This window comes from Lutjanus erythropterus, chromosome 9 (genome assembly GCF_056507025.1).
Source record: "Lutjanus erythropterus isolate fLutEry1 chromosome 9, fLutEry1.hap2, whole genome shotgun sequence".
Taxonomy (NCBI): Eukaryota; Metazoa; Chordata; class Actinopteri; order Lutjaniformes; family Lutjanidae; genus Lutjanus; species Lutjanus erythropterus.
Genome location: NC_139325.1, coordinates 10,825,490 through 10,851,422, shown reverse-complemented (window position 1 = coordinate 10,851,422; position 25,933 = coordinate 10,825,490). Strand labels below are relative to the sequence as shown.

Here is a 25,933-nt window from a genome sequence, read left to right as displayed (position 1 = left end):
AATAAATGTTGATGAATGTGTATATATGGTGGTACAATATCTGTGCATGTTTTAATGTGGACTCTTAGAAGATTAGCCAGTGAGCTAAAAGAGATCCAAATAAATTTCTTATAAGTGGAACCAGAGCCGGCCGTGAGGCATAAGCAATCTAAGCACCTGCTTAGGGCCCCCATGGCCACCAGAGGGCCCTGGAGAGAGCTTTTTTTTGCTATATTATTGTCAGTGGTAATCATAAAAAAACACTACTTTATGTTAAAAGGCTGGCTAGCTAACACTACTGGTTTAATGGATTCCAGCTGCCTCTGTCAGAGCTGGTGTCACATTCATGAACACAATGAGGGCCTGTTACTTTGAATATTATATAATAATATAAATGAAAATTAACACCAGACCCGTCTTGTGAGTTTTCTCCTTTTTAAAAGCCATAGAAGTGTAAAAACATGCCAGGCTGACATTAGTATGATGTAAACAACACAGCTACAACTAATAAAATTGATATTAGGTGTTAGATTTGCAGTAGGTGTGCCAATGATGCACCATTAACAACAGTTAGAATAATCTTTTCTATTTTGCCCCCAACTTCTGATTCTCGTATGCTGGTTTTTACAAATGTATTTTTGGACTCGCCCATTGAGATGATATGATGCAACGATCTGTCTGTTGTCAATCCCTCAGATCCACAGACTCTCTGCTGCTCACTGTACCAAAAACTAAGACAAACACACACAGTGAAGCTGCTTTCTGTAGTTCAGGACCCAAACTGAGGCTGTGTTTTTTTTGTTTTTTTTTTTCCTTTTTCACAGCAGCCATCTTAACATGAAATACAACTGAAACCTCTGACAGTGATCACAGTTACTGTGCAAAAAAAGAAATTTTAAATTCCTATGACACATTGACTTGTGGTAGTGAGTCTGCCTCTGACTGACTACCTGAGGCTGGTTCTGCATGCACACTGAAGTCATCACATCACTTTTTCACTCTACAAAACTTAGTCTCCTCGAAGGTTATGACAAACTGCCATTCACAAACCGACGATATACAGCAGTGAAACTTGATTTTTCCTTGGGCTACCTTGTATGGTTGACTCAAACAATGAGGAACAATCTGATAGTCATGAAGACAGAAAACAAATGGGCACGGGGAACGCACCTGTGGTTCAAGCCTGGTCACATAATGCCCCCTTGAGCGTACCTTTGGTGAGGAAAAAATAGTAAAGCTGTCTGTTTCATTACCTGATATTCATGTGATAAATATACAGCTGTCAACTAGATAGACAGATAGATATGATGGACATCATTCTCCAAATACTGTTTGTATATTAAGTACTAAAATACATTTTTATTCTAATAATACTTCTTTACTCAGACTTACTTTAAGTAAAGTTTTGAGTGCATGCATGGTGTATTTTTACATTATGGCATTGCTGCTTTAATCAGTCAAATAAAGGATCACAATATGTCCTTTGATTGTGATGTTCTTGTAACATCGGTTTGTTTCTTTTTCTGGACCATATGTCTTTGCAATAACCCACAGCGATCGATCAAATGAATCTTATCTTGAGTAAAGCATACCACTGAACTCTGCTGAAAGGTAGTGTGTCAAAGAGAATACATGCATGCAATATGTGCACATGCCTGAGTGTGTATGTGTGTGTGTTTATCCTCAAACAGCATCCTCCCTCTCCACATCCTGCACAGTATCATCTCTCAGCAGTCCAGTGTTTGCTGGTAACACAACACTGGAGGCAAATGAAATGCAGTGCAGGCAATCAGTTCTGCAGCATACGCTGTTGGTCTCGGCCTCAGATGCAGCACCACCGCTGACTGCATCCGGAGCCTTTCCTCTAACTCCTGCTCGACTCACAGAGCTGGTAGTAAATAGCTGTCTGGGCACACTGGATGTGCTGGCACTGCAAATGCTAATATGCACATAGGCAGATTATAAGCTACAGTTTTTCTCTAAGCACATGTTGGATCATTGGAAAACTGGAACGGCAAAGATCTCTGGTCAAAATAAAAATGAAATTACAATGACAGTGTCATTTTTCTCATTCCTTTATGGCTGTGGCAATCATGGTCTTGTAAAGGTCAGCACTACTGAATGGATTGCACTGACTGTTTTTTTTTACAGCCATTTGTGATGTTAAACGAAATCTATTGTGCTTTGCAAACTCAGGGCATGCATGAGAGGGAAGAAAATGATTACATGTAATGGGACTATATAATTAGGATACAATTACATACAGTTAGGATACAGTTACATTTAGTGAAAATGGGGATTACAATTTTAAACTACATTTTAACTTAAAGTATGATATACCATGGGTAGTGTTCACCCATTACAGCATTTGATGAGTCTCAACATCACTCTAGTCTCAGTGAAACCAGCTAATCTTACAGTCAAGCCATTATCATGACCACCTGGGGGAAAAAAAGGTTTCACTGGGTGGAAATTTCTGCATTGTTTTGTCTTTTAATTAGAAAAGAGGAACAACATCACAGTACAGTGAGGTTTAGCTGTGAAACTATTGTCATCTTCCAAGATATTAACATCTAATTTAAAGAAACAGATCAGGCCAAGTGCTAACGTTAGCTACATGGACCATATGCTAATGTTAGCTACACAGATCATCCGCTAAAATTAGCAACAGAACAACCACTAGCGTTAGGCAGGAGATTCCAGACATGGTGGCAAAATGTATAATTATTGAGTTGCAACCACCGATGCTCCAGCCTTGACAGGTGGGTGGTATTATACATCAGATCGGCTGCCCAGCTGGATGATGTGATGAGAATTGTGGTGAAAGCTATTAATCTCATCCGATCAAGAGAGTTTAATCATCAGAAGTTTGGGGCTTTCCTGTTGGAAATGACTGGACGGTACAGGGGTGTAACCACTTAGATGTGCCAAAGTAATTGAACAATTGTGAAGTGGAAAGAAAAAAAAAGTCACAACCTTGTTGAACTGTGCAACCCAGAGAGGTTGGCAGGCCTCGATACGTTAGTTCAGCATTTTACAAACCTTTTACAGTCCTGTACATCTTCACATGTTCAACCACACACAGCCTTATTTCTTGATTTCTTTCTTCTTTGTAAGTCTCTTCCATGCATATGCACATATGCATCCTATATATAAAATCCACTTGAAACTGTTAAATACTGAGGTTAATGAGAAGGGTGTGTTTGGTAAATCTGATGCGTTGGTGTGTACTCCCTCATCTCTTCACAAACCCCTTGGCCCCCTGAACACATTGAACAAAAGAACAAAAGCTTGCAAAGAAAATATAAGCTTGCATCGCAAATATATGCACACATGAACTCATTGCTGTGAATATTTGACTGTTTCAGAGTGAAATCAGCACTGCACACTTTCCAACTGTGCATCACATCACTGTGCCTAAGTATAGCCTCCCTATGCTGCTGTTGGGACTTAGTTTACGTATCTCTTCGGCTCCATTGTGGTTTTATCTCAGCCAATGAGGCAGTTGTCTTTGAAATGTAAAACACACAGACACACATAAGGCGCTTTGTGTTTAGGTATAAATGTGTCAGATTGTTCTGCATGCCTTTCCATCCTGTTGTTAAGATGTCGTAGGAGGAGATAAACAAGCTGTTTTCTTGGCTCACTCATGTCTTTCTAAAGGCAGCACTCTATCCCACTTACAGTATTTACTGCAGCAAACTAGCAAGCGGTCATTATTTACCGTAATTAGAGGCAAATGCATAGGCATAATGGGGGAAACAAGCATACACGGGAGGCCATGCATGACGAATAACTACATTAGCAATTTGATACAAATTAAATCAATGGAGCCCAGCAAGACTGTGTGATTTACAACAGAAGGGGCTTAAAGCGAGGTGATCGAGAGGTGAACTGAGCTTGTGATTTGTTTGTGCAATATGTCGACATTACCCAATCCTGCTAAAGCTGAAGAGGCATTCAGCTCATTGAAAACATGACGGTGATGTTATTGTCAAAGCAGCCACTGTGTAACCGCATCAGCGGTGGGGTTACGGCCTCTGCCATGTACGACAGATCATTTTAAAATTCCCTGTAGCGAATGATCAGAGAGACAGAGAGACAGAGATGTAACCTGCGTCACCTCCCTGTAGTGGTTGAGAGGTTTTACTGTAAAATTGATCCAACCGATCACCTCATTTCCTCTCTCATCTACCATGGCGGCCAGAGAGCTGATAGTTTATCCGTCTGAGAAAGTGATTTTAAGGTGCCAAGTGCAACAGAGGAAATGGCCCTGCAGACGCTCCGGTGTCTGGTTATGGCAGGCCTGATTGCCCGCATTAGTGAGGTTGACCAGTGACAAAGCGATTCTGAGGACTGCTTCACTGTCAGCCGTGCAGAACTTCACTGACCAGAGACGTAAATCCATCTGACACAGAGCAGTAGTTGTGGTCATTTCTTGTAAGAATAGGGTTTTGTTTAACTTGACTGTGCAGAGAAGGGAAATGCTGAAACCTCAAGTACTGAGGATGGCACAGGAGAAAAGAAAGGACAAGATCTAATAATAAACACAGGCAGAATAAACTTATTTTCATGAGCTTTAATGCCATGTAAAAATGAAACCGGGGCAGGGGCTTGGATGGATGTTCTTGCAGGCTAAATGTAAAACAGCCCGACTAAGTGCATCCTTAGCAATGAGCTTTGTGGACTACATTTACAATACAATGAGCTTTCCAAAAATCCAATATGCACATTGACTAAAAATATCCTGTCTAAGTGAGGCAGCGGAGGGAGCAACCGAGAATGAAGTCATATCCCTGAGGAGTTTGGCTTTAGTCTTTCCCTCCAAAGGAAACAATCGAAGTGGAAACTTTTTTGTTTTTTTGGCCATACTGTCCACTGATAGATGGAGGGCAAGCTCACCACAGATATGAATATATCTAATATGTATGATAAAAGAGAGGCCCTTCTTTCTACTTTTAGCTTACAGCCTGAGTGCACACGCCACATAACTGCATGTACACTGGACAAAGTTAAAGTAATAGCTTGACATTTTTGGGGAACATACTATTTCAAAACATAGTTAACAGTTAGACAAGGAGAGTGATGCCAAAATGTCTGTCAGTTGAGGTTACATCGGGGATAATGTATAGAACTATTTCTTGGCAGAGCACAGTGACCTCTGGAGGTCAAGAGGTCACTGCGTCCAGCCAAAAATGGTCCTATACAAACCTGTCCTAAAACCATAACTTGGTGTTTTTGTTTAGATTAAACAAATGAGATATAATGTTTTAATTGAGCAGTAAAGCAAAAGGGGATGCTGGTTCCAGAAGTGTTTGAAATCAGATGAATTTACATCTGATTCTCATGCCAACTCATCACATACTAACATTTTGTCGCCGCCCCTCAGTGTCTCTGAGTATGTTTAGGCCCAACTACTTGGGTAGATTTAGGTTTAGAGTTAGGGTTAAGGTTAAGACATGGTGCTTGTCACATGACGCACGTAAGGTTGTCCTATATGCAACATTTTGGTTGCACATAGGACATGAACCCTGGTCTACTGGGTGAGAGTCCTGTGTTTATTTGTTTATATGTTTTGTCCATCATTTCCACATGGTGGCTGGCTTTAAAAACTACAATACCTGTGTTGCTGAATCCATCTCGAACTGACCCAGAATTTAAAAGTGAACTGATTTTTGCTGTAGATTGTCTTGACACATTTCTCAACACTGTAGCTTTCACTGGCTGTTACAGAAGTGTTAGTTCAGCCTTAGAAGTGTTCAAACGTAACTAACATCCTTTATTGGAAAAATTAATGGGACTTTTACTTCTGGAACCAAGGTCACCAAAAATAGCTCCTCCCACTATAAATTCTATTCATGACCTTTAGAGGTGAATTTTGCTATTCTCAGAGAGAGCCAGACTTACTGTTTCCTGTTTCCCTGAGTTGTTATGCTAAGGTAAACTAAACAGGCGACTGCACGTTCACATTGAGCAGACAGACCTGAGAGTGGTATGGATCTTCTCATTTAATGTTCAGCAGCTCCTGCTCAATATATATTATCTCAATGTTATGTAGCCTCCTTCTGCTCAGCCTGTTGGCGTTCTTCAGAGACTTCTCTTCCTCTCAGGATGTCAAAGCCTTCTTAAACCATCTTTGGACTCCACATGTCTCCACAGGAACTGTGCGAAATAAAATATTAAGGTCAGCATCTCTGCAATCTAAAAGGCGACACACAACACCTATGAAAAGTAATATAAATACACACATACTTGCACACACACACGGAGCATTAGCATTGACAAGATGGAGGAGTGTAATAACACCTTTAGGAAATTAGCTGATGGCAGCAGCTGAGCTGCTCTCCGGCCTTACCTGAAGGGATCGACTTACAGAGGAGCCAACCAAATATCAATAAGGGTGATTTAGCTGTGCACTGCTCAAGGATAAAGAGCTTATGCATGAAACCTCTGGAAATACACTTGAGCTTGGCGTGTAAAATGCTGTCGCTTCAAGCAAATCCCTGATTAAATCCCCCAAACACGTTTAGTTGGCTGTATGAGGGGAAGCCTGGTGCTGGCTGTGAGGCACGGTGCCAACATGGAGGAGGACAGAAAGAAAGGAAAGGGGGGGTAAAGAAGAAAAGAGGGGGGAGGAATAGTATATGTCTGCAAACCTGCATAGTGCATCACATGGTGCAGATGAGTCTGTTTGAAGTGTGCAGTGTTATCGGCTTCCCTCTGGCATTTATGATTCTCTGTGTGTTAGAGTAGGGACATTCTCACAGATGATGCCACCTCTGAGTGGGGAGCACTTATGTACTGCATGTATAATGTGGCCATTATACTGCCGGAGTTTGAATTAATTGCTCAGTATTATCATACAGGAATTTGGCATCAGAAGCGTTGTTGCTGGCCGCCCTTTAAGTGTTGAACAAGTTTAATTTCACATGAATATCTTGGGGAGAGGGAAAGAAAAAGGAAGTGGTAAGAAAGGAGTGTCCAGCACTTGGGCGTCGCACCTCGTTTCCACAGCCAACTAGACCCGAAAGGCTCGCTAGATGAATTATGACTTTAACATGTGTAATACCGGTCGTGGATTTACTGCTTCTGTGAAGAGAACAAGACAACATTGCCTCATATGGATCATTAATTTTTATTACCTTTCCTGGAAATCTCTTCATTTGGTATTTTACTGCCATTTCCGGAAGTAATGGCTGTGTTTCAGGGATGCACACACACTTGTCAGCTCTGTGGTCACAGACACAGAAGATGAAAAGCTTTAATAGCACAAACTTGCAAGAAATCATTGCTGCAACAAATGAGTTTAGAATAAGAATTAGGGCTGGGTTTCCTTTGAAAAATTATGATATCTGTACCAATACCAGTGCCCTTAAAGTAATACATATACCAACAGAGTAGAGCCAGACAGATGTATTAATTATCTGATATTAATGTCTCGATATTTGCCTGTCACAACTAAATCATTCAGCATTTCAGTTACTGCCATCAGGCCGCAGACTGGCACTCCCAGTGTCCAGGAGGAATGGTTTCAAGAAATCCTTCATTCTATCAACTGTGGTCATCCTCAATAATCACTTGTTTAAATGTCTTTCTTGGAACTCACCTGCACCTATTTTAATGTGCATTTATTGATTGATTACTGCTGCATATGTAATGTTGTGATGGTTATGATGGCTTACACGTCAGTGGGAGAACAATCCACTCTTCACTTTTATCACTGCCACTCATCACTTTAAGATTTTATCTCTCTAATATGGAATTATTATGTATTGATTGGGTTGTTTATGGTGTGTGTCGTCCCATATGCCAGTGCCAAAGGCAAAGTTCCAGTTTGAGTGAACGATGAAGTAATCTGAATCTGAATCGATTTACATTGGTATCATCTTCTATATTGTCAGATATTTTTTATGGCTGTTTGTTTGTTTGTTTAAAGCTAGTTTTTGTCATTTATAATGATTAAAAATACCAGTGAAAGTTTGCTGTTTCAGTGCCCTGATATCATTTTGAATTTGATATATGCACTGCAGGACCAAAACAAAAGTTGCACTCACTCTAATAGTTCATTGGACCACCTTTAGCTTTGATTACGGCACACATTCGCCATGGCATCCTTTCAGAAAACTTATGCAATGTCACAACATTTATTTCTGTCCAGAGTTTAAAATTAATTTTTCTCCAAGATCTTGTCTGAGAAAGTCTGGGACCGCTGTGTAAAATCTTCAATGGAGTCTGGGTCTGGACTCTGTGGTGGCCAATCCATTTGTAAAAATAATGTCTCATGCTCCCTGAAACACTATTTGAGCCCAATAAATCCTGGCATTGTAATCTTAGAATATGCCCGTGTCATCAGGGTAGAAAAAAATTCATTGATGGAAAAAAACCTGCACATTCAGTATATTCAGGTAGTGAGCTGACCTCATTTTTTTGGACACATAACGTCACTGAACTTCGACCTGAGCAACTGAAGCAACCCCAGATCATAACACTGCCCCTGCAGGCTTGTACAACAGGCACTAGGCATGATGGGTACATCGCTTCATCCGCCTCTCTTCTTACCCTGATGCTCCCATCACTCTGGATCAGGGTAAATCTGGACTCATCAGACCAAATTACCTTTTTCCATTGCTCCAGAGTCCAATCTTTATGCTCCCTAGCAAATTGAAGCTTTTTTTTTCCTGATGAGCCTCACTGATAAGTGGTTTTCTTAAGGCTACACAGCTGTTTAGTCTAATCCCTTGAGTTCTCTTCACATTGTGCTTGTGGAAATGACTTTCACTATTAAACATAACTGTGAGCTCTACTGTTGATTTTCTATGATTTGATGTCACCAAACATTTAAGTGACCTCCAATTCCTTGAAGATGATGGTTCACCACTATCCTTCCAGGTTTCAATAAAGCATTGGACAGTTCTTAACCCAGTTTTAGTAGTTTCATTCTGTAGTTATTTCCTTGCTTGATGCAGGTCATTAATTTGACCCTTCTGAAACAGAGTAACATCTTTTCCACGACCACAGGATATGTCTTCTGACATGGTTGTTTAAGAAATGAGAAGCTCATCACTGCATCAGTTAGGCTTAAATAACTTGTTACCAGCTGAAACATATAAATCACTGCAGTAATTATCCAATGGAAGGATGTTACCTATTTGCTTAGTTAAATTCAGGTGGTTTTTTTTTAGCCAGGAAGCATATAGAAATAAAGAACATCGGCCCAAATATCAGTATCAAAAATCTAGTATTGGTTGAACTCTTCAATAGATTACTTCATTTACTACATTTTTTTTTTCTACTTCACTTTCTGCTTATGTATAAAAATTCATCCTTCTGCATTTTTTATGTATTTATTTTTATCAGATGCAACTGGCGTATAGTGTAGCCATGCTTTCGAATGCTTTGATGGCATCTCAGCTGAACTGCCAAGTCTGTCAAATACACCACATTTGGCACCATAGACTGTATGGGTTATACCTGCTACAGTAGTGAGTCAATCCCACACCACATAAAACACTTGCAGTGATGGGCTGTGAGCAAAACCATACAAATAACATTGTCATTTTTTTTTTTTTTACTGGATCTCGATCAGTACTACTTAGTACTGAGTTATGCAGTTGACAACTTAAAGGGATAGTTTATTTATTTAGATTATTTATATTGGATACATATACGTTACTTATTGATAGTTCACACACCCCCAGTTTGGAGGAGGGGCCCCAACATGGAAGCTAAGCAATGAATTGCTGTTGACAGGATCAGCTACCAAAGGTATTTTAGCCATTTTAAAAGAAAATCTATATCGTATAGTTTAAGTGTACACTATATTTAGAACATTTCTGCTGCTTTACCTTGCCATCAGACAGCCTTTTCCAGTGGCAACCCACTTTAATAAGCCAAATATCGCCCTCCAAACCAACCAAACTCCATCAGAAATTTGACCTCACAGGTCAAAAGTGTTGCTGGACCACCGCTGCCTCGATCTGTTTGTGTTATTGTGACTTTGGTGTTTTAAAACAACAGTTTGGATACACCAAAGTCACACAATAACACAAACAAACTGAGGCAGTGGTAGACCGGCAACTTAACTGTCAGGTGAGGTAAAATGACTGATTTCACCTATGGAGTTTAGTTGGTTTGGAGAGAGGCTTGTATAACAGCAGTTTCCCACCAGAAAAGGCCGTCTGACCATTAGATAAAGTGGTGAAAGTATTCTAAATATAGCAGTAGACTTAGCGTCACTTAAAATGTATTTTTATTATTCTGAGTGCTTATCATCATAAATGTACAAAGGTATAAATATAAAAAGATATTAATAGTAAAAATTAAGAAAAAAGACACAGTTCTTCACTTTGGGTACATCACATTAGTCCTTGCACTCAAAAAATTTCAATATAGGGCCCCAGCTCTTGTCAAGGACACTACCTCTACTGTCATTAAAGAATCTCTCCAGATGTAATATTTTACATTTTTCCATATTTTTTAGGCAAACCTTTTTTTGGCAGCTAAAATATGTTTCGCTGCTGACCCTGCACAGCAGTAAATTGCTTAGCATCCTACACTAGTACTCCTGCTGCCTTTCCAAACTAGGTACGTGCCGACTGCCTCCTACTGTAGCTAATACACTGACTATCAGTAAGTACATCAGATAATCCCAACTATCCCTTTAAAGTTATTGAGTACTGATACCTTAATGCTGGCTGAATACCTCCTTAGACTCCTGCAGTCCACGCTTTGTTTGAAACACTCTCTTTCCTCTGTCTTTGCACTGACTGGCACTTACATACATGTGTATGTTGTGACAGTCGACAGAAGTAATTCAACTGAATGAAAGCAGCGACGGTGTGGCCTTGAGCTGTTTACCATAGACTAATCAGCCCACGCAGCTCATTAACAGAGGCTGACTCATGTCGTTTTGAATGTAAGCCTTGAAATAAGGTCACACGGCCCAGAAAAAGAGAGGACAAGAAACCAAGGTAACAGTGGCACTGCGTAAGAATCACTGGCACTTGTCTTGTGGAATGCAACATTTGGCTTTGTATATGGATATATGCAAATATGAATGAATTCCAGTGCTTCATGCATGATTTATGAGTGTTACGGGCACATACCTACATTAAAAATGACTGTTTTTCAAGAGAATTGCATGGCATTTTCTTTTTTATTCTTTTCCGCAGGACTCTTCATACAGCATTAAATCCCTCAGGGAGAAAGAGAAGGTTGCTTTCACGTGGACTCACCATAGGCAGAAACTAAAATCTTCCTCCACCAAGAAGAGAAAGTTGGTTTCCGACTGGCCTGAACACTGGGGCATTAACATTTTTAGCAAGTCTGTGCACGATAAACCTCTTTTCTTAAGCTTTTTGTGTCATCTGCAATATTTTAGTCAGCAAATCACCACGATAACATCAAATATAACCTTTTAAAAAGACCGATAGCCCACTTTGGAAATGTAATTAGCTCTTTGAAGTAGTGAAGGCTTAAGGTTTTGGAAGTAGGGCAGCTCTTTCATGTGTGATTATGTGTTCTTAAGTCCATCCTCATGTAGAGAGAAAGAGAAAAACCAAAGAAGACAGGTAAGGAAAGGCTCATCAACCTTGAAATGTCACAGGCACTTGGCTGTGGTCGCCCAGGACCCTTTTCCACATGGTTACATGTATAGCGTGACTTTACAGTGTTGAGGAGGCCGCTGCAAAAGCTGCAGGAAAACAGAACATCTCCTGTGGCAGAAAAGGTGAGGGGAGGAGGAGGAGAAGAAGAAGAGCAGGGGGAGGATCAAGTGGGAGCAGAGGAGGGCGCACAGTGTCAGCGCTGTCGACTGCAGTCAAATTGCTCACTACAATCAAACCGACGTGGGGCTTTGGCTCAGATGCAAGAAGCCGGGCTTACTGGCTTACCTCAGCACCGGGTCTGTCACTGGATATTACCATGTGGACCACTGAGCTGATTCTCCCACATCACACAGTGGACAGGGACAGCTTTACATCCCTCCTTACTCCCACTCTCCTGCCCCGGGGACACACACTCTCTCCCTACTTCCTGAAATGTGTCTGTGCACAATTTCGCTGTTGGAAACATTCGCATTAAATATGAATAGCCTCAATAATAAATGGAAGCTCTCAGAGATTGCATCCTGGGTACAAATAAAATGTGATCCAGTGTTTGTGACACAAAGCTCTTAACATTCTCACCACTTACTTTTATGGTTTGGTGCCATTTTAAAGGGATAGTTAAGATTGTCTGATGCGGGGTTGTATGAGGTAGTCAGTCAGTCATAGTCATTGTTTTACCTACAGTAGATGCTGCTCAGCACGCAACCAGTACAGAAGCTACGCAATAAACTGCTGTGGACAGAGTCAGCCTAAAAAAGTCATTATCAGTTTAAGAGTACTATATTTAGAATATTTGCACTGTTTTACTTTGCCATCAAGCAGCCTTTTCTGATGAGAAATTGTCCTTTTATAAGACAAATATTGCTTTCTCCAAACTAACCAAAGTCCTTAGGCAAAATCAGTAATTTTAACTCACAGAAGACTGCAGTTGCTGGTCTACTGCTGCCTTAGTCTGTTAGTTTGTTTGTGTTACTGTGTGACTTCAATGTTTTAAAATGTTACTTCAGATTCACCAAAGTCACGCAATAACAAAAACAAACTAACACATCGAGGCAGCAGTTCAGCAACTCCTGCGGTCTGCGAGGTAAAATTACTGATTTTGCCTATGAAGTCTGGTTGGTTTGGAGAAAGCAATATTTGCAGAGCCAGTCAGAGGTATATCTGAACTAAGTGCCTGCTTAGGGTACCAGAGGGCCCCAAAGATAACTTGAAATGTTTCTTTTTTGTGATATATTAATGTCAATCGTAACAATAGAATAACACAATGTTATGTTAATGGGCTGGCCTCCTAATACTATTGGTTTAATAAATTCCAGCTGCCTCTGTCAGTGCTGGTGTCAACTTCACATTCAAGTTCATGTTACTTTGAATGGTAACATGCAAATTAACAATAGATCAGTCTCAGGAGTTTGCTCCTTTATAATTAAAACAGAGAAAGGTAAAAACATGGCATGCTGACATTAGTATGCTGTAAAACAACACCGCAGCATCTAATAAAACTGATAAAAGGTGTGTTAGATTTACAGCAGGTGTTTGAATGATCAAGCATTAACAATAGTCAATAGTATTGGCGGTGCTGTAACACAGAAACACAAATAAATTTCTGCTTAAGGCTCTAAAATGGTTTTGGCTGGCCCTGGATATCTGGTTTATACAACTGCTGTTTCCTATCAGAGAAAGGCGTCTAACGGAAAGGTAAAGCAGTGCAAAAACTGTAAATATAGGTTACACTTAAACTGACATGATTTTTTTTTTTAGGTGGACCTTTTTTAGGAGCCCAAAATACCTTTTGTTGCTGACGCTGTCCACAGCTGAACATTGCTTAGCCTCGGTGCTGGTCCTCCTTTCTGCTTCTCCAAACCAGAGGCATGTCGACCACCATCTATTGTAGGTCCCTCACCACTGATCCTGTTTCTTTTGAAATTTAATGAGATGAGTTGAATTAATTCACACGAGTGCATTTATTCTTCTCATCATTTCAAGCAAAAGACAACAAGGCTGAACATCTCATGTTTAGGAGATTTTAAGTGGTCTGAAATAAAACCTAGAAATTTTAATTTTAAATAACTTGAGATTAACAAAAACATGTATATTTATGTTAAGTTAATGACAAAGGTTTAGTTGATTCCACTAAATTTCTGTACAATTCTGTAGTGTTTTAAAGACACTTTACAGATGTTTTATGGACCTCATTCAACCCTGTATCAAATAATGTGAATATCCCTTTAAATGACTGGGGACCGATTTGAAACTAAAATAATATTTGTCAGGCCATTTCTTACTTTGCATTTTAGTGTTTTTCTTGTCCCTTTTGTTCACCATGTGGGTGTACAATAGAGCATTCAAGCTATTTCTACAGTATGACAAAAATGTTGGAGACTTACATTTTGAACGTATGAATACAGTTTCAGGCTACATGTTAGAGAATGTGTGTTAATGGCATTAATTCCTCACTTATACACAAAAGGTTCATATGCAGAGCAGCATTTTAAGTCAAAGTTTCCTCCATCTCCTCCTCCAGGGACAAGTGCGCGGAGGAGTGACTAGGACTGGATCGAGTTTTCAGGCTGATGGAGCCGTACTGTTTAGCTGAACGCTTGGTGTAAGCGATGACTTTCCTCCTGTACATCTCCCCCTTCCACATGGAGATCATGAGCAGCGTGGACAGCACCACGCCACCCAGCGTGAGCAGGCACAATCCCGCTATGACGCACCGGTCCAGGTGGGCACCTATCCGTGCGCTCTCCATCTCCAGTCTCTCCATCTCCCGCGCCGACACGCTGTCACGGTCCACTACCACGTCCCGGGGCACGGCGTAGGAGATGATCACCAAGGAGATCCCGGTCACTAAGAACGTGACTGCACTGATAAAGCCGTAGTCTATAGAAGAGCCGGAGCTCTCCCCGAAGGAGAGATCATCATCGGACATGAAGGAAAACTCTGGGAAAGTCTCTGAGCACGGCTCGCCGTTGCGCACGGGTCTGTGAGTACTTTTACAACTAGTCTCCGGACTAGCCAGGCGCAGGTTAACATTCTCATCAATGTACGTGAAAGATGTCTCTAATTCCTCATCGCAACAAACCCGGACTTTCTCCTCGCTGAGGTGACCGAGTTTAACCTCCGCGCCTCCTCCCTTGCGCGGCGCCGTCCTTGGTGCTGAAAGACACCGGTCATGGCAGCCGCGGGCCGGGTTACAGCAGCCCTCCCCCGGGAACACTCCTCCTGTTGATCCGCCCGACTTGCGGATGTGCAGCGCGCTGGAAACCCGGTCAAGGACGTTGTCGGGATGATCGGGCTGTTTGCCTCCCTCATCTGCGGGAAGCCGCTCCGGAGAAGCCATTGGCGTTTCACCACCGGCTGGTTCGCTCTGAGCCTTCCACCCACGGTTTTGTCCCTCCAGAGCATCACTAATAAGAGGACACACACCAGCTCCAAGTTAAATGATGCATCTTAATCAGATTAGCCTCACTGTGAAGCGTGCAACCTTAGAAAAACTTGTGCGTAATTTGGAACAGTGCGCAAAATGCACATACCTTTGCTACATTGAAATAAACAGCACTTTAAAGTTGATCGGATCGTTGAAGAAAAATCCGTTCTTCCCCCCTTGAAAGGCGCTTATAGTGGCTGCAATTAGCCAAATGCCTTTGTATCCAATTAGGGAAACAATCCACGTAAATCGAGATTAAGCTACATTCTAATTCTGTTTTTAGATGAACACAGCCGTGAGAATAGATACATAAACAGGGCTCAAACTAGATAAAATAAAGGCTACATAAACCTTAGTTATTCTACTTCTGAGAAAAATATCATGATTGTTTCACACTGCAGCCAGTTTTAATCCGAAATGCTTCCAAATATGTGCATATTATGTGTCTGAACACTCCTGCTCACTTTATTTGAATTCAGCAGAAGATGCTGCTCTGCATAAGGGTGGACCAGGCGTGCACAGCCCGGGTTTATTTCCCTCTAATCCCTCACAAAACCCTCCTCAGACTGCACAAATAAGAAGAAACACACTCACCGCGCTACTTCAGCATCCCTTCCGCCTCTTCCTCTTCATAGACACTACGGCGAGGGCACACAACGGGACAGATTAAAGAAAACCTTATCACGGGATATGCTTTGAATATATTCTGTCTGCCTGCTCGATGCTGCTGCTGTGGCGGCAGGCTGCACTGAGAGGGGAGCTCTCCGTTAGTCCCGCCCACACACACAGCCTCAGCTGCCCGCGCCGTGGCGCTGAAAGGAGCGCCGCTATCTGTGAGCCGATTGAGATCACCAGCAGTCAGTCAACACACAAACAGGAGGAGGATTTGAAGGGCTGAGGCGAACCCTGGGACTTCACCGTCATATTTTTACCGGCAATGCCCTTGCCTTAGGACACATTTTAAGCGAATTTATTGCCAGTGCACACATACAGCTCTTAAGAACATGTGAGGGGAAATAAAACCACTTAAGACATAAAATAACCATCTGTAGGAGAATTTACTGGAGCACAAGCGCCTTAAAGTGTCATAAGGTTGCTATGAATGCCACACGTTTGACATACAGGTATATAATATTGATGCCAGAAGACATAAACAGGGGAGACAGGTTGCAGTTGTAAGGGGGAAATTGTAGCATCCTCAGTTCCTCCAATCAGAAACCAGGTAGAGTGATTACACTAACTGTGCACATTGAAGTTTTCAACACACACACACACACAAACACACAAAGATTTTGAGGCATGAAAATCACTTTTTGGAGGATCAGTAGTTCTGCTGTCTGTAAAGCCTGACACATCAAATAAATAAAAGAAAGTCTCTTTTTTTAATTGAAGTGTTTATTGGACCTTTTGCCCATAAATGCCCCTTTATAATCTATATATTTGTGTATTTATCAAAATTCTTTGAGCAAAAGAAAATAATAGTAATAGAAAATAAACCAAATATAAATCAATACAGATACAGATACAGATTATGATAGCCAAATAATTGCTTTAGTGAAAATCAGTTGAAAAGACCATCCAAGTGATCAAATGCAGACTGCATCATGCAATTCAATAGAACATAGACCGAGTTATTCGCAGATACATTTTTACATACCTGCTGTATCATATTTGACACACACATTTTCAACACAATTATACTATACATACTATAAGGTACAAAATATTAAGTAATTATAGGTTGTCCCAATGCACTGAGTATTCATATGGAAATATTAGTAACAATATAATTGTTCTTCTTACCATAATCTCTCTTCCAAAAATGTGCGAGTTATTACCTGGAGGCAGCCATGTTGGATTTTGCACTCAAGAGGCCAGCTGCTGCCTGCAGTGCTCTGATGATCGACCAGGGGGCAGAGGACATGTTTCAGATTGCATACAACAGGCTTTTCAGGAATGTATTGATCATATTGATGTTGTAGAGGTCTCAGAAACTCATGTAGTAAATATGATACAAATAGCATTACAGGGTTAGATTTTATAATTTAAGCGACATTAATTACCACTTCAAATTTAACATGAGGAGACTATGATAATATAACTGTTGCAAGGTAGCATACTTTTATTTGACATATAGTCTGATAATATGACTTATTTTTTCAGTGTTACAATCGCACCCAACCAAAGTTACAAATACCCCCATCAAGATGTAACACTCTGACTTCTTGCATTTAATTTCCATCAAAATATATCAATTGTATTATTAATTAGTGCACATATACACATTTGTTATATCAAATCATGATTAGTGTATTTCAAGCAGCCTGTGAGTTCTTAAGGAAAATGTAAAAAAAAAAAAAAAAAGTTACAATTGCCCCCGGTCTCCCCCACTCATAAAAGGCTACAGTTAAGCACTATAAATCCAGTATTACACGGTATAGACTCCATAAGGCTATTCTAGTGATGGCAGAGCAAATAAACAAGATCTGCATAAAAACACACAACTGAATATCACAGATATGCACACAATGATGTGTACTGTATGTTGTCGGTTAATGCCCTGATCATATCAGAACAATCTATCCAGCGGTGCTATGAAAACAACATTGTTAAACTGCGTGTATCATGCACCATCTGCTCCTCTGTGCTCTCTCAGAAGATTACTGGTCACTATGTCAAAGCCATCCTAATCCACGCTTAATCTAGAGATCTAATAGGTCGTCTGATCTGTGACCCTGATGTAAATCTTTGGGTGGTTCATCTCATTTGTGCCACATCTTCAGAGCCCACGTGTTAGCGTGGTAGCATCTTTGGAGATAAACAATTAACACGGCAGATGACAAAGTTTCTTGGAAAGTGACACGTTTAACTAGACGATAAATGCAGGCTGCCATCAATGATTTAAGTGCTTAATCCCACTTTCAACTGAATATTCATTTGCTGACTGTTCCACCTTATTTAGCACAACCAGGCAGCAGCTATAAATATAGTCGCCACTTTTCCTGGAGTCCTAGTGGCTGGGCGAATGGCTTTGGCTCATTTCCCAACAAGACTCCATTTAACAGATGAGTAAAGAGAAAGGGAGCGGGGGGAGAAAGGCAGAGAGGGAGTCAGAGACAGACAAAAGATTTAGTCCGCGGTTTGTGCTCCAGAAATGAGTTTGCAGAAGGGGAATTATAATGCTTTATGGTGTACTTGGTCAGACTGTAGTCAACTTAGCTGGTCTCCTGCAGAGAGGTACAGAGAGGAAGCTGAAATCTGACTGTGTGCTTAGCTGAGGGGGTAACAACAGCCAACTATCAGATGCTATCTGTCTGCAACAGTGCACCACTTTTCCTGCTGGCAAGGACACCAGGCTTGGAAGAGGAGGGGCGGCCGGGGAGTCGGCGCTTCTAAAGGCTATAAATCCTTGTAGTGTGTCTCCTGCCACAAGCATGAACCCACACACAGAATAAAGATTATGAGACATGGATGTAGCACTGCTGCTTCTTTAGACAGCAGATATCAGAAGGTGATGGAGGGGGATGGAGGTGCACAGCAGTAGTGGGAGGGAGAAGAAGAGCTGCGAGATAGTGCATGTGTGGGTGTGTGAATTATTAAGTGAATTAATGAATGAAGGAGTGACTGTGTTCACTTCACCTCCAGCTGCTCCTGGAGCTGCTCGAGCTGGTCAGTGTCCCACAGTAGCAGACTGAATATGTGTCTGTGAATGAGCTGAACGAACATGAAATACAGTGCTACAAGGGAACAGCTCAGAGGTCCATTGCACCAGATCTTCTGACCAACAGAACTACGAGAATTCTATAACTACTGAATGACTTGTTTTAAAATGTCAGAAAATAATGAAAAATATCAATTAGTGTTTCCCAAAGTCTAATATATTGTTCAGATTACTGTCAGAAAAAAGAAAAGACACCAAAAATATTCACATTTAACAAGCTGAAATCAGAGAATTTTGAGTTTTGTTTTCTTTAAAAAAATTACTCAAACCAATTAACTGATGATGAAAATAGTCGGCGATTAATTTAATAATTGATTAATTGTTGCAGCTCTGAAATGGAGCACCAAGAGAATGCAGTTAGCCTACATAATGGGTTAGTGAAGGCGCTGTTAATGTAGGATATCTCTCAGTGGAGTCTAGACACTGGTGGTGGTGAAGGGGTGGCTGAAGCTCAGGATGTGATGAGGAGTGGACTTCTGATAAGCTCAGCCTGGACCCTGGATATGAAGAACTGGAGGTGTATGGGGTAGAGGAAGGTCGCAACGATTTTGCACTGAAATAACAGCCTACAGCAGCAGAGAGGAGAACAGATTTTAAAGTTTGACGTCAACAACATGATTGGCTGATGGAGATAACAGCTAAATCTGGCTGGGTGACTGAAAAGTAAACACCCATAATCAGCTGATTGAGAATAAACAGGAAAGAGAGGAAGGGAGAGAGTTGTGAATGAATGAGCCGTAAGATAGACTTTCTGATTGAATAATCACATAATAACCCACCAACAATATTGGCGTAGCTTCATCTTTATCTGAACCTGTGCATTCATACTTCATTCATTTCTCCATTCTTAAGCTCAAAGCCAAAGCTAGGTTTTAGCTTTGCAAGAGTGTAAAAAGCCAACTTGAAAAAAAAAAAGTTGCTAGACAACAGTAACACACATCTTCTACAGCAGGAATGAAATTATAATGTTTACAATGTGGTCAATATAGCCATTCAAGGTGGAAATAATTTTGTGTTTTGTAATTTTGATAAAATGACACCTGTAGAATAAAATCTACACACATTTAGGAAAAGTCAGGGTCCTACAGTTTGGGCTGTGGACAAAACAAGACATTTTGAAGACATCAGCTAAGACTTTTTTTTGACATTTTATGGACCAACCAACTATATTATTAACTGAGAAAATTATCAACACATGAATCAATAATGAGAATATTAATTACAGGTAAGACCTGACAAATGTATGTGTGCTCCACATGCTTGCAACAGACAAGATTGTGACAGGATTAATTAACTGATTAGTCATTTTCAGTCATTTGTTATTTATAAAAAAAAAAGTCTTCTGCAGCAGCCATGAGTTTGATTCCCACCTGTGGCCCTTTGCTGCATCTTATCCCCCCGACTCTCTCTTCCTCTTTCCTCTTACAATATCAGCATCTTCAGCTATCCTATGAGAGTAAAGACATGAAAGGCCCTAAACCTTTTTTTCTTTTCAAAAAATCTCTGATTAAATGTGAATATTTTCTTTACTCCTCTCTGACAATACACTGAATACCTTTGAGTTGTGGACAAAGCAAGACATTTCAGGACGTCATCTTGGACTTCGATCAACATTTTTCACCATTTTCTGACATTCCATTGACCAAACAATTCATTGATCAATTGAGAAAATAATGTACTAATTGTTAATTGATGAAAATAATCATTAGTTGCAACCCTAAAAATGATACATGAAGGTTCACCATATTTCATATTGAGGAAAGTAATCAAGTTTACATCACTTAAATATTGCTATGCTTTGATTATGTTACTGACTACATTTTTTAATGGGTAATAATTAGTAACTGTATCAGATTACATTTTTAAAGTAACCCTCCCAACCCTGCTGTGATCATCACAACATTTTGCTCTCTTTTAAAAAAAATCCCACTCGTACAGAGCAGCAAACTGATGCCTGACCAAATATCCAAAATCAACAATAAATATTTTACTTCTAGCCTATAGTGCTATTTATCCATCCGTGATGTTTTGGTATGAGTTGCATAATTTTGGAGATATTGGTCGTAGAGATGCCTGCTTTCATTTAAATATAAATGGCATAATGCACCAAGCACGAAAAAATTCAAAACCAGTGTGTCTCTCCGAAAATCATGACCCCGTTGCTCAGAATGATCCACAGACCTTGCTGTGAGCAGTTTCATGAAGGAACTATTTTCTTTCTGCGTTAGAATCTTACTGGAACTACTCTCTTTCTAATAAAAAAGTAGTTCCCCATATTAAATTGCTCACAACAAGGTCTGTGGATTATCTTGATTAACTGGGTCATAACTTTTTGATTTGTTTTTGTTTCTGAAATAAAAAACTATTGTGATCAATGAGTTTGATAAACGTATCAAATATGATACATAACAGTCATGTATGCAAATGATATCTTTTTTTTTTTTGTCAAAAAGTCCAATAAACATGCCAATTAAAAAGACAAGAATTTCCTGGCTATTTATTTGATGCGTCAGACTCAGAATGTGAAGGTAGGAAAATTGTTTTAGTTTTCCTAGTTAATTTAGGAGCTATATTACACATTAAAAGACATGCACATGTTGTAGGTCAAACTAACCACTCATGCAGCGGGTTTCTTCAGACAGCACAACCTGAGGTCTCCGAGAGGGTAGTGGGCCGCGACAGCAGGGTTCTGTAGATTATTAATAAGCAGGTGAACACAGTCCCCTGGGTTTGTTTGGGAAGTCTGACACGCAAACCCTGCAGTGGCTCTTAAAAAGCCTTCCAGAGTGGTGGAGTGCATGCAGACAGCAGGGTGACAGGGGAATAGAGAGAAAGACAGACTGAGGCTCACTGTGGAGGTTTTATTTTTTCTTCTTTTTGACAGGGTGTGTGTGGTGATGCTGCTGGTGGCAGACACTCTTATGAAATATTTAGCACTTGGACCTTCAAGTTAATTTACAGCGACTTTCCTAATTGAAGCGATGTGGCTGGCCTCAACACAGACACTGTGGGGTAATGGAAGGATAATAATGGCTTTCCTGGTGCCTTGTATGCGTCTGCGTGGGTGGGTGAGGCAAAGATTTATGCTTCATGCAAAGATAAGACCTCACAAAAAGGGGGAAAAAAAGCCTTTTAGTGATTAAGCAAGCCAACTCGGATAATTAATTCCACCATTTCATCGACCCTTCTTCTCTTTATCATCTCTTTATCATAATTAATGTGATGTTATCCCCTCACGCCACAGCTGCTTTCACATTATAATGCTCTCAATAGCTCTTGATGATAATTGTCTTTTCCTGTCTTGTGCCTCTCTGTCTTCTGATTATCTCCCACAGCTATTCGGATGTGCCCAGTTAGAACGGTGCCCTAATTATAACACAACAAACATTTTGTTTTAGCCGGCGGATCCCATTTGTTTTGACAAATGCACAGTCAGGTTCAGTTTAGCTCTCTGTACTTTTGTGTGGGCTGAATGTTAGCAAAGTCAGAGCAGCTGTTTAGTATGGACAGGGCAAAGATTTCCAACAGGATGGGATGAGTTTCATTCATTAGTTAAATGAGAAAGTCTTGAGTTCTGGCCAGAGACGTTATTTATTTTTGGTGAATATAGCGAGCCAATCACTGAGTAGTCTGCTGGCACTGCTGCCATGGGTGCAATTTTGCTTAAGAAATTCTGTTGCGATGTTTACCTTGAATTTTCAAACCGGAACAAAAGGAGGTCTTTCTTAAAAGCCGCACTGGATGAATAATGCATTATATTAACACTGAAGTCACTGTTGAGACCGAAGATTTCATGATTTTCTTCAGTAGAAAAATCAGGTTTGTGCTCTCTTTCTAGCTTTAGATGTCTGGGTCTCCATCAAGAGTTTGTTTCAGGTCCTCCAAAGATCATTCTGAGTAGAGAGAACAAAATCCCCAGAGGTGAAATTTCAGCCCAAAAGATAGTCTGAAGGAATGCATTTCATAAATATAAATGAATTTGGAGACAAAGGAAGAAGCACAGATCTGGAACAAAATGTTAAAGAGTTCAGCGGCACCAAAACTAAATAGATATGAAAAGGACAGTTCACCCCAAAGTCAAAAAGACAGTGGAAACCTCTTATAGTGATGCTGGGTCTCTTCACATGTGACAAAATGTGGAAAACAATTCTAAAACTGCAGTAATTCTATATTGTTTAACTCTTTAACACCTATGATACTTTGTCATGTGATAAACCGTTTCAGTATGTAGGTATGTCAATTAGATAGTAATCCGTATGAGAAATAAAGAAAAGCAAATCAATTCATGCATAGTAATCATCCACTTGTAATGATCAACTTGACCTGGACAGAGGTGAGGTTTCCACTGTACATACTGTATTTCTGCAGAGTTTTGGAGATACCAGCCGTAGAGATCCCTGCCTTCTGTTGAATATAATGTGTGGGGCTCAAAGCACCAAAAAATACAACTGAATAATTCAACAGCAGTGTCTCTTTCCAGAAATCATGACCCAATTACCCAAGATAATCCACAGGCCTTGTTGTGTGCAGTTTCACGTAGGATCTATTTTCTTTCTGACAAGTATCACTGCGCTAGCGAGTAGAGATGTTCCGACACCATACTTTCCTTCCCAATGCCGATCAAGTATCAATATGATGCCAGTGCATTCAAAAGAAATATATATATGTATATATAGTATATTTTTAACTGCTCTATACTACTAACAACCTAGCAACCCTACTAGTTTGCTCAGTGGTTAACATTACGTTCCATGCTGTCACAAGCATAAGCCTCTCATCCATGAGTAGATACACGCTTCCTTGGTGGCTTTATTTTGTTAGAAAGAAAGTAGTTCCTACATGAAACTGCTCACAACATATTCTGTGGATTATCTTGAGTAACCAGGTGACAGTTTCAGCAAGGAGACATTACTGCTGAGTTTTTCGATTATATTTTTTGGCACAGAGCAGAGTGCCTTCTACTTACATTATATATGACAGAAGAGAGACATCTCTATGGCTGATATCTCCAAAATTCAGTAATTCACACCAAAACACTCTAGTTGGATAAATAGCACTACAGTTAAGAGGAAAAATATGTTTTTTATAATCTTAGGGTGAAGTGTCCCTTTAAATCCAAGTAATGCTTTCTTCTCAGGGCATAGTAATATTTTGTAGGCCAAAGCATCTGTTTGGCTCCATCCCAGTATACCTGTGAATATAAGTCTATACTTATTTTTGGTGCAGACGTTTCAAGCAGACAATGGATAGCCATTTGTGCTCACACCTTGACATCACACCATATCTTTATGAAATGTGCCGTTGCGGTTAAAAGGTTTGCAGTAATTTCTCTTGGTGACTGTGTCAGTAGCAGTGTTCGACCACGAGGTGGCAGTGAAGACCCACTGTCCGTGTAGTAGGAGCAGGGAACAGCATCAGAATCAGGAGCAGTTGCACTGATGTATGCACTGATCAGTAATGGAAAGTACCATTAACTCAAGACCTATATCTAAGTATAATTTAGAGGCACTTTTGGTTTTTCAGTTGTATACTACTTAACACTTTAGTCTACTCCAATTCTTTCAGAGTGAAACTTTGTTCTTTTCACTCCACATTTATTTGATAGCTGTAGTTACTCTGCAGATTCTCATCTTATAAATCATGATGCACTGTTACTGATTAAACTATCCATCAGTAAATAAAATAGCTGGCCACTGAGCAACATCAAAAACAAGTTGTGAACACAAAGTATCATCAATTATTAAGATGATATTTCAAATCTGTTAGAAAACAGTTGTTCATTCAGAGTTGTGTTTCTGGCCAGCTGGCGAGTGTTCATTATTTACCTACTTTTGGCTCTATTTTTGGTCTTTACCTCCTCCTGAGGGAAATATCTGGCCCTGCTAAATGCTCCATTATGGTTACAAGATAATTGCTAACTCTTAATTCTGCTGTGTTCTGTTTGGTGCACAGCAGGTAGTTTTTAGAGCTTTGAGAGTGAATGAAAACAGCATGAAGTTGTGTATTGGAAGCAGAAACTCTCTATAAAGCCAGGGGGAGCTGCAGATTCACGTGACAGTTCTCTGTAGATTCATCACTATGAGTGACTACTTTCACATTTCTATTTGATTTATTGTTATTATAAAAAATATCTATCATAGCTTAGGAGCAGTGTGTAAGACAGGGTTACAGTTGCAGAAAATGTCAGAAATGGAATGTAAAATATTTAAGTATGTTTTCATTAGTGCATAATTATCTGGAGAAAAGAAGCATTGTGATTTCATTACCCTAGAATGACCCCTTTATATCTGGAGAGGGAGTGAGTCCTCTTCCACGGCAGCCACCACATTGAACTGCCATGTTTCTACAGTAGCCCAGAACAGACAAACTACAGTAAACACTGGCTCCAGATGCAGCCACCCTAGTTATTCCTACATGCTTGGAAGAAGAGGTTGAGGCAAGTGATATTCAGTTGATTGTAATCTACATTGCCATAAGTAGTTGTCATGAAATCCAATAGTTCACCCCAAAATCAAAGATACATATTTTTACCCCCGGCCTGTAGTGCAGGGTTTTGGAGATATCTGCCTTAGGAAGCCTGCCTTCAACCCAGAGCACCAAAAAAGTACATTTGAAAAATTAAGAAACAGCATTTATTTCCAAAGACGACCTGGTTGTGAGGAGTTTCATGTTGGAACTACTTTCTATATGCAGCGGAATCTACTGGAACACTTTCTACTAGAAACAAAGTAGTTCTTACATGAAACTGCTCACTACAAGGTCTGTGGATTATCTTTAGTATCCAGGTCATGATTTTTGAAAAGAGACACTGATCTTGAATTTCAAATGTTTTTTTGTGTGTGTGTGTGTGTGTGTGTGTGTGTGTGTGCTTTGAGCACCACAAGTCAAGTGGCAATTAGTCCTACAGAGAAGGCAGACATCTCTACAGCTGACATCTCCAAAACTCACACCAAAAAAATAAATTAAATAAAAATAAATAAATAAATAGCACCATAAATAGCACCACAGGCTTGTGGAAAATTATGTTTTTGATTTTTGAGTGAACTGTCCCTTTAAATAAAGATCTGAATACTTCTTCCACACTGACATTGATGTGATGACTGAATGGGCAGACATGTTTATTTTCAGTGGGATGGAAACAATTCAATTAAATATGTTTTTATGAGTCTATAAATCAATGGTTTTGCAGTTATGAAAATA

At 40.1% G+C, this 25,933-nt stretch overlaps 1 protein-coding gene across 1 annotated transcript; it reads right to left on the bottom strand.

Annotated features, from left to right (window-relative positions):
- Positions 1–13,584: 13,584 nt before the first annotated feature.
- tmem74 (transmembrane protein 74) lies at positions 13,585–15,745 on the bottom strand. The gene is made up of 2 exons (XM_084725621.1): positions 15,607–15,745; positions 13,585–14,992 (listed from the first exon to the last, which is right to left on the bottom strand). Exon 2 carries the CDS (start codon positions 14,923–14,925, stop codon positions 14,074–14,076), a length of 852 nt encoding a protein of 283 aa, XP_084581747.1. The 5' UTR covers positions 14,926–14,992; positions 15,607–15,745; the 3' UTR covers positions 13,585–14,073.
- Positions 15,746–25,933: the final 10,188 nt, after the last annotated feature.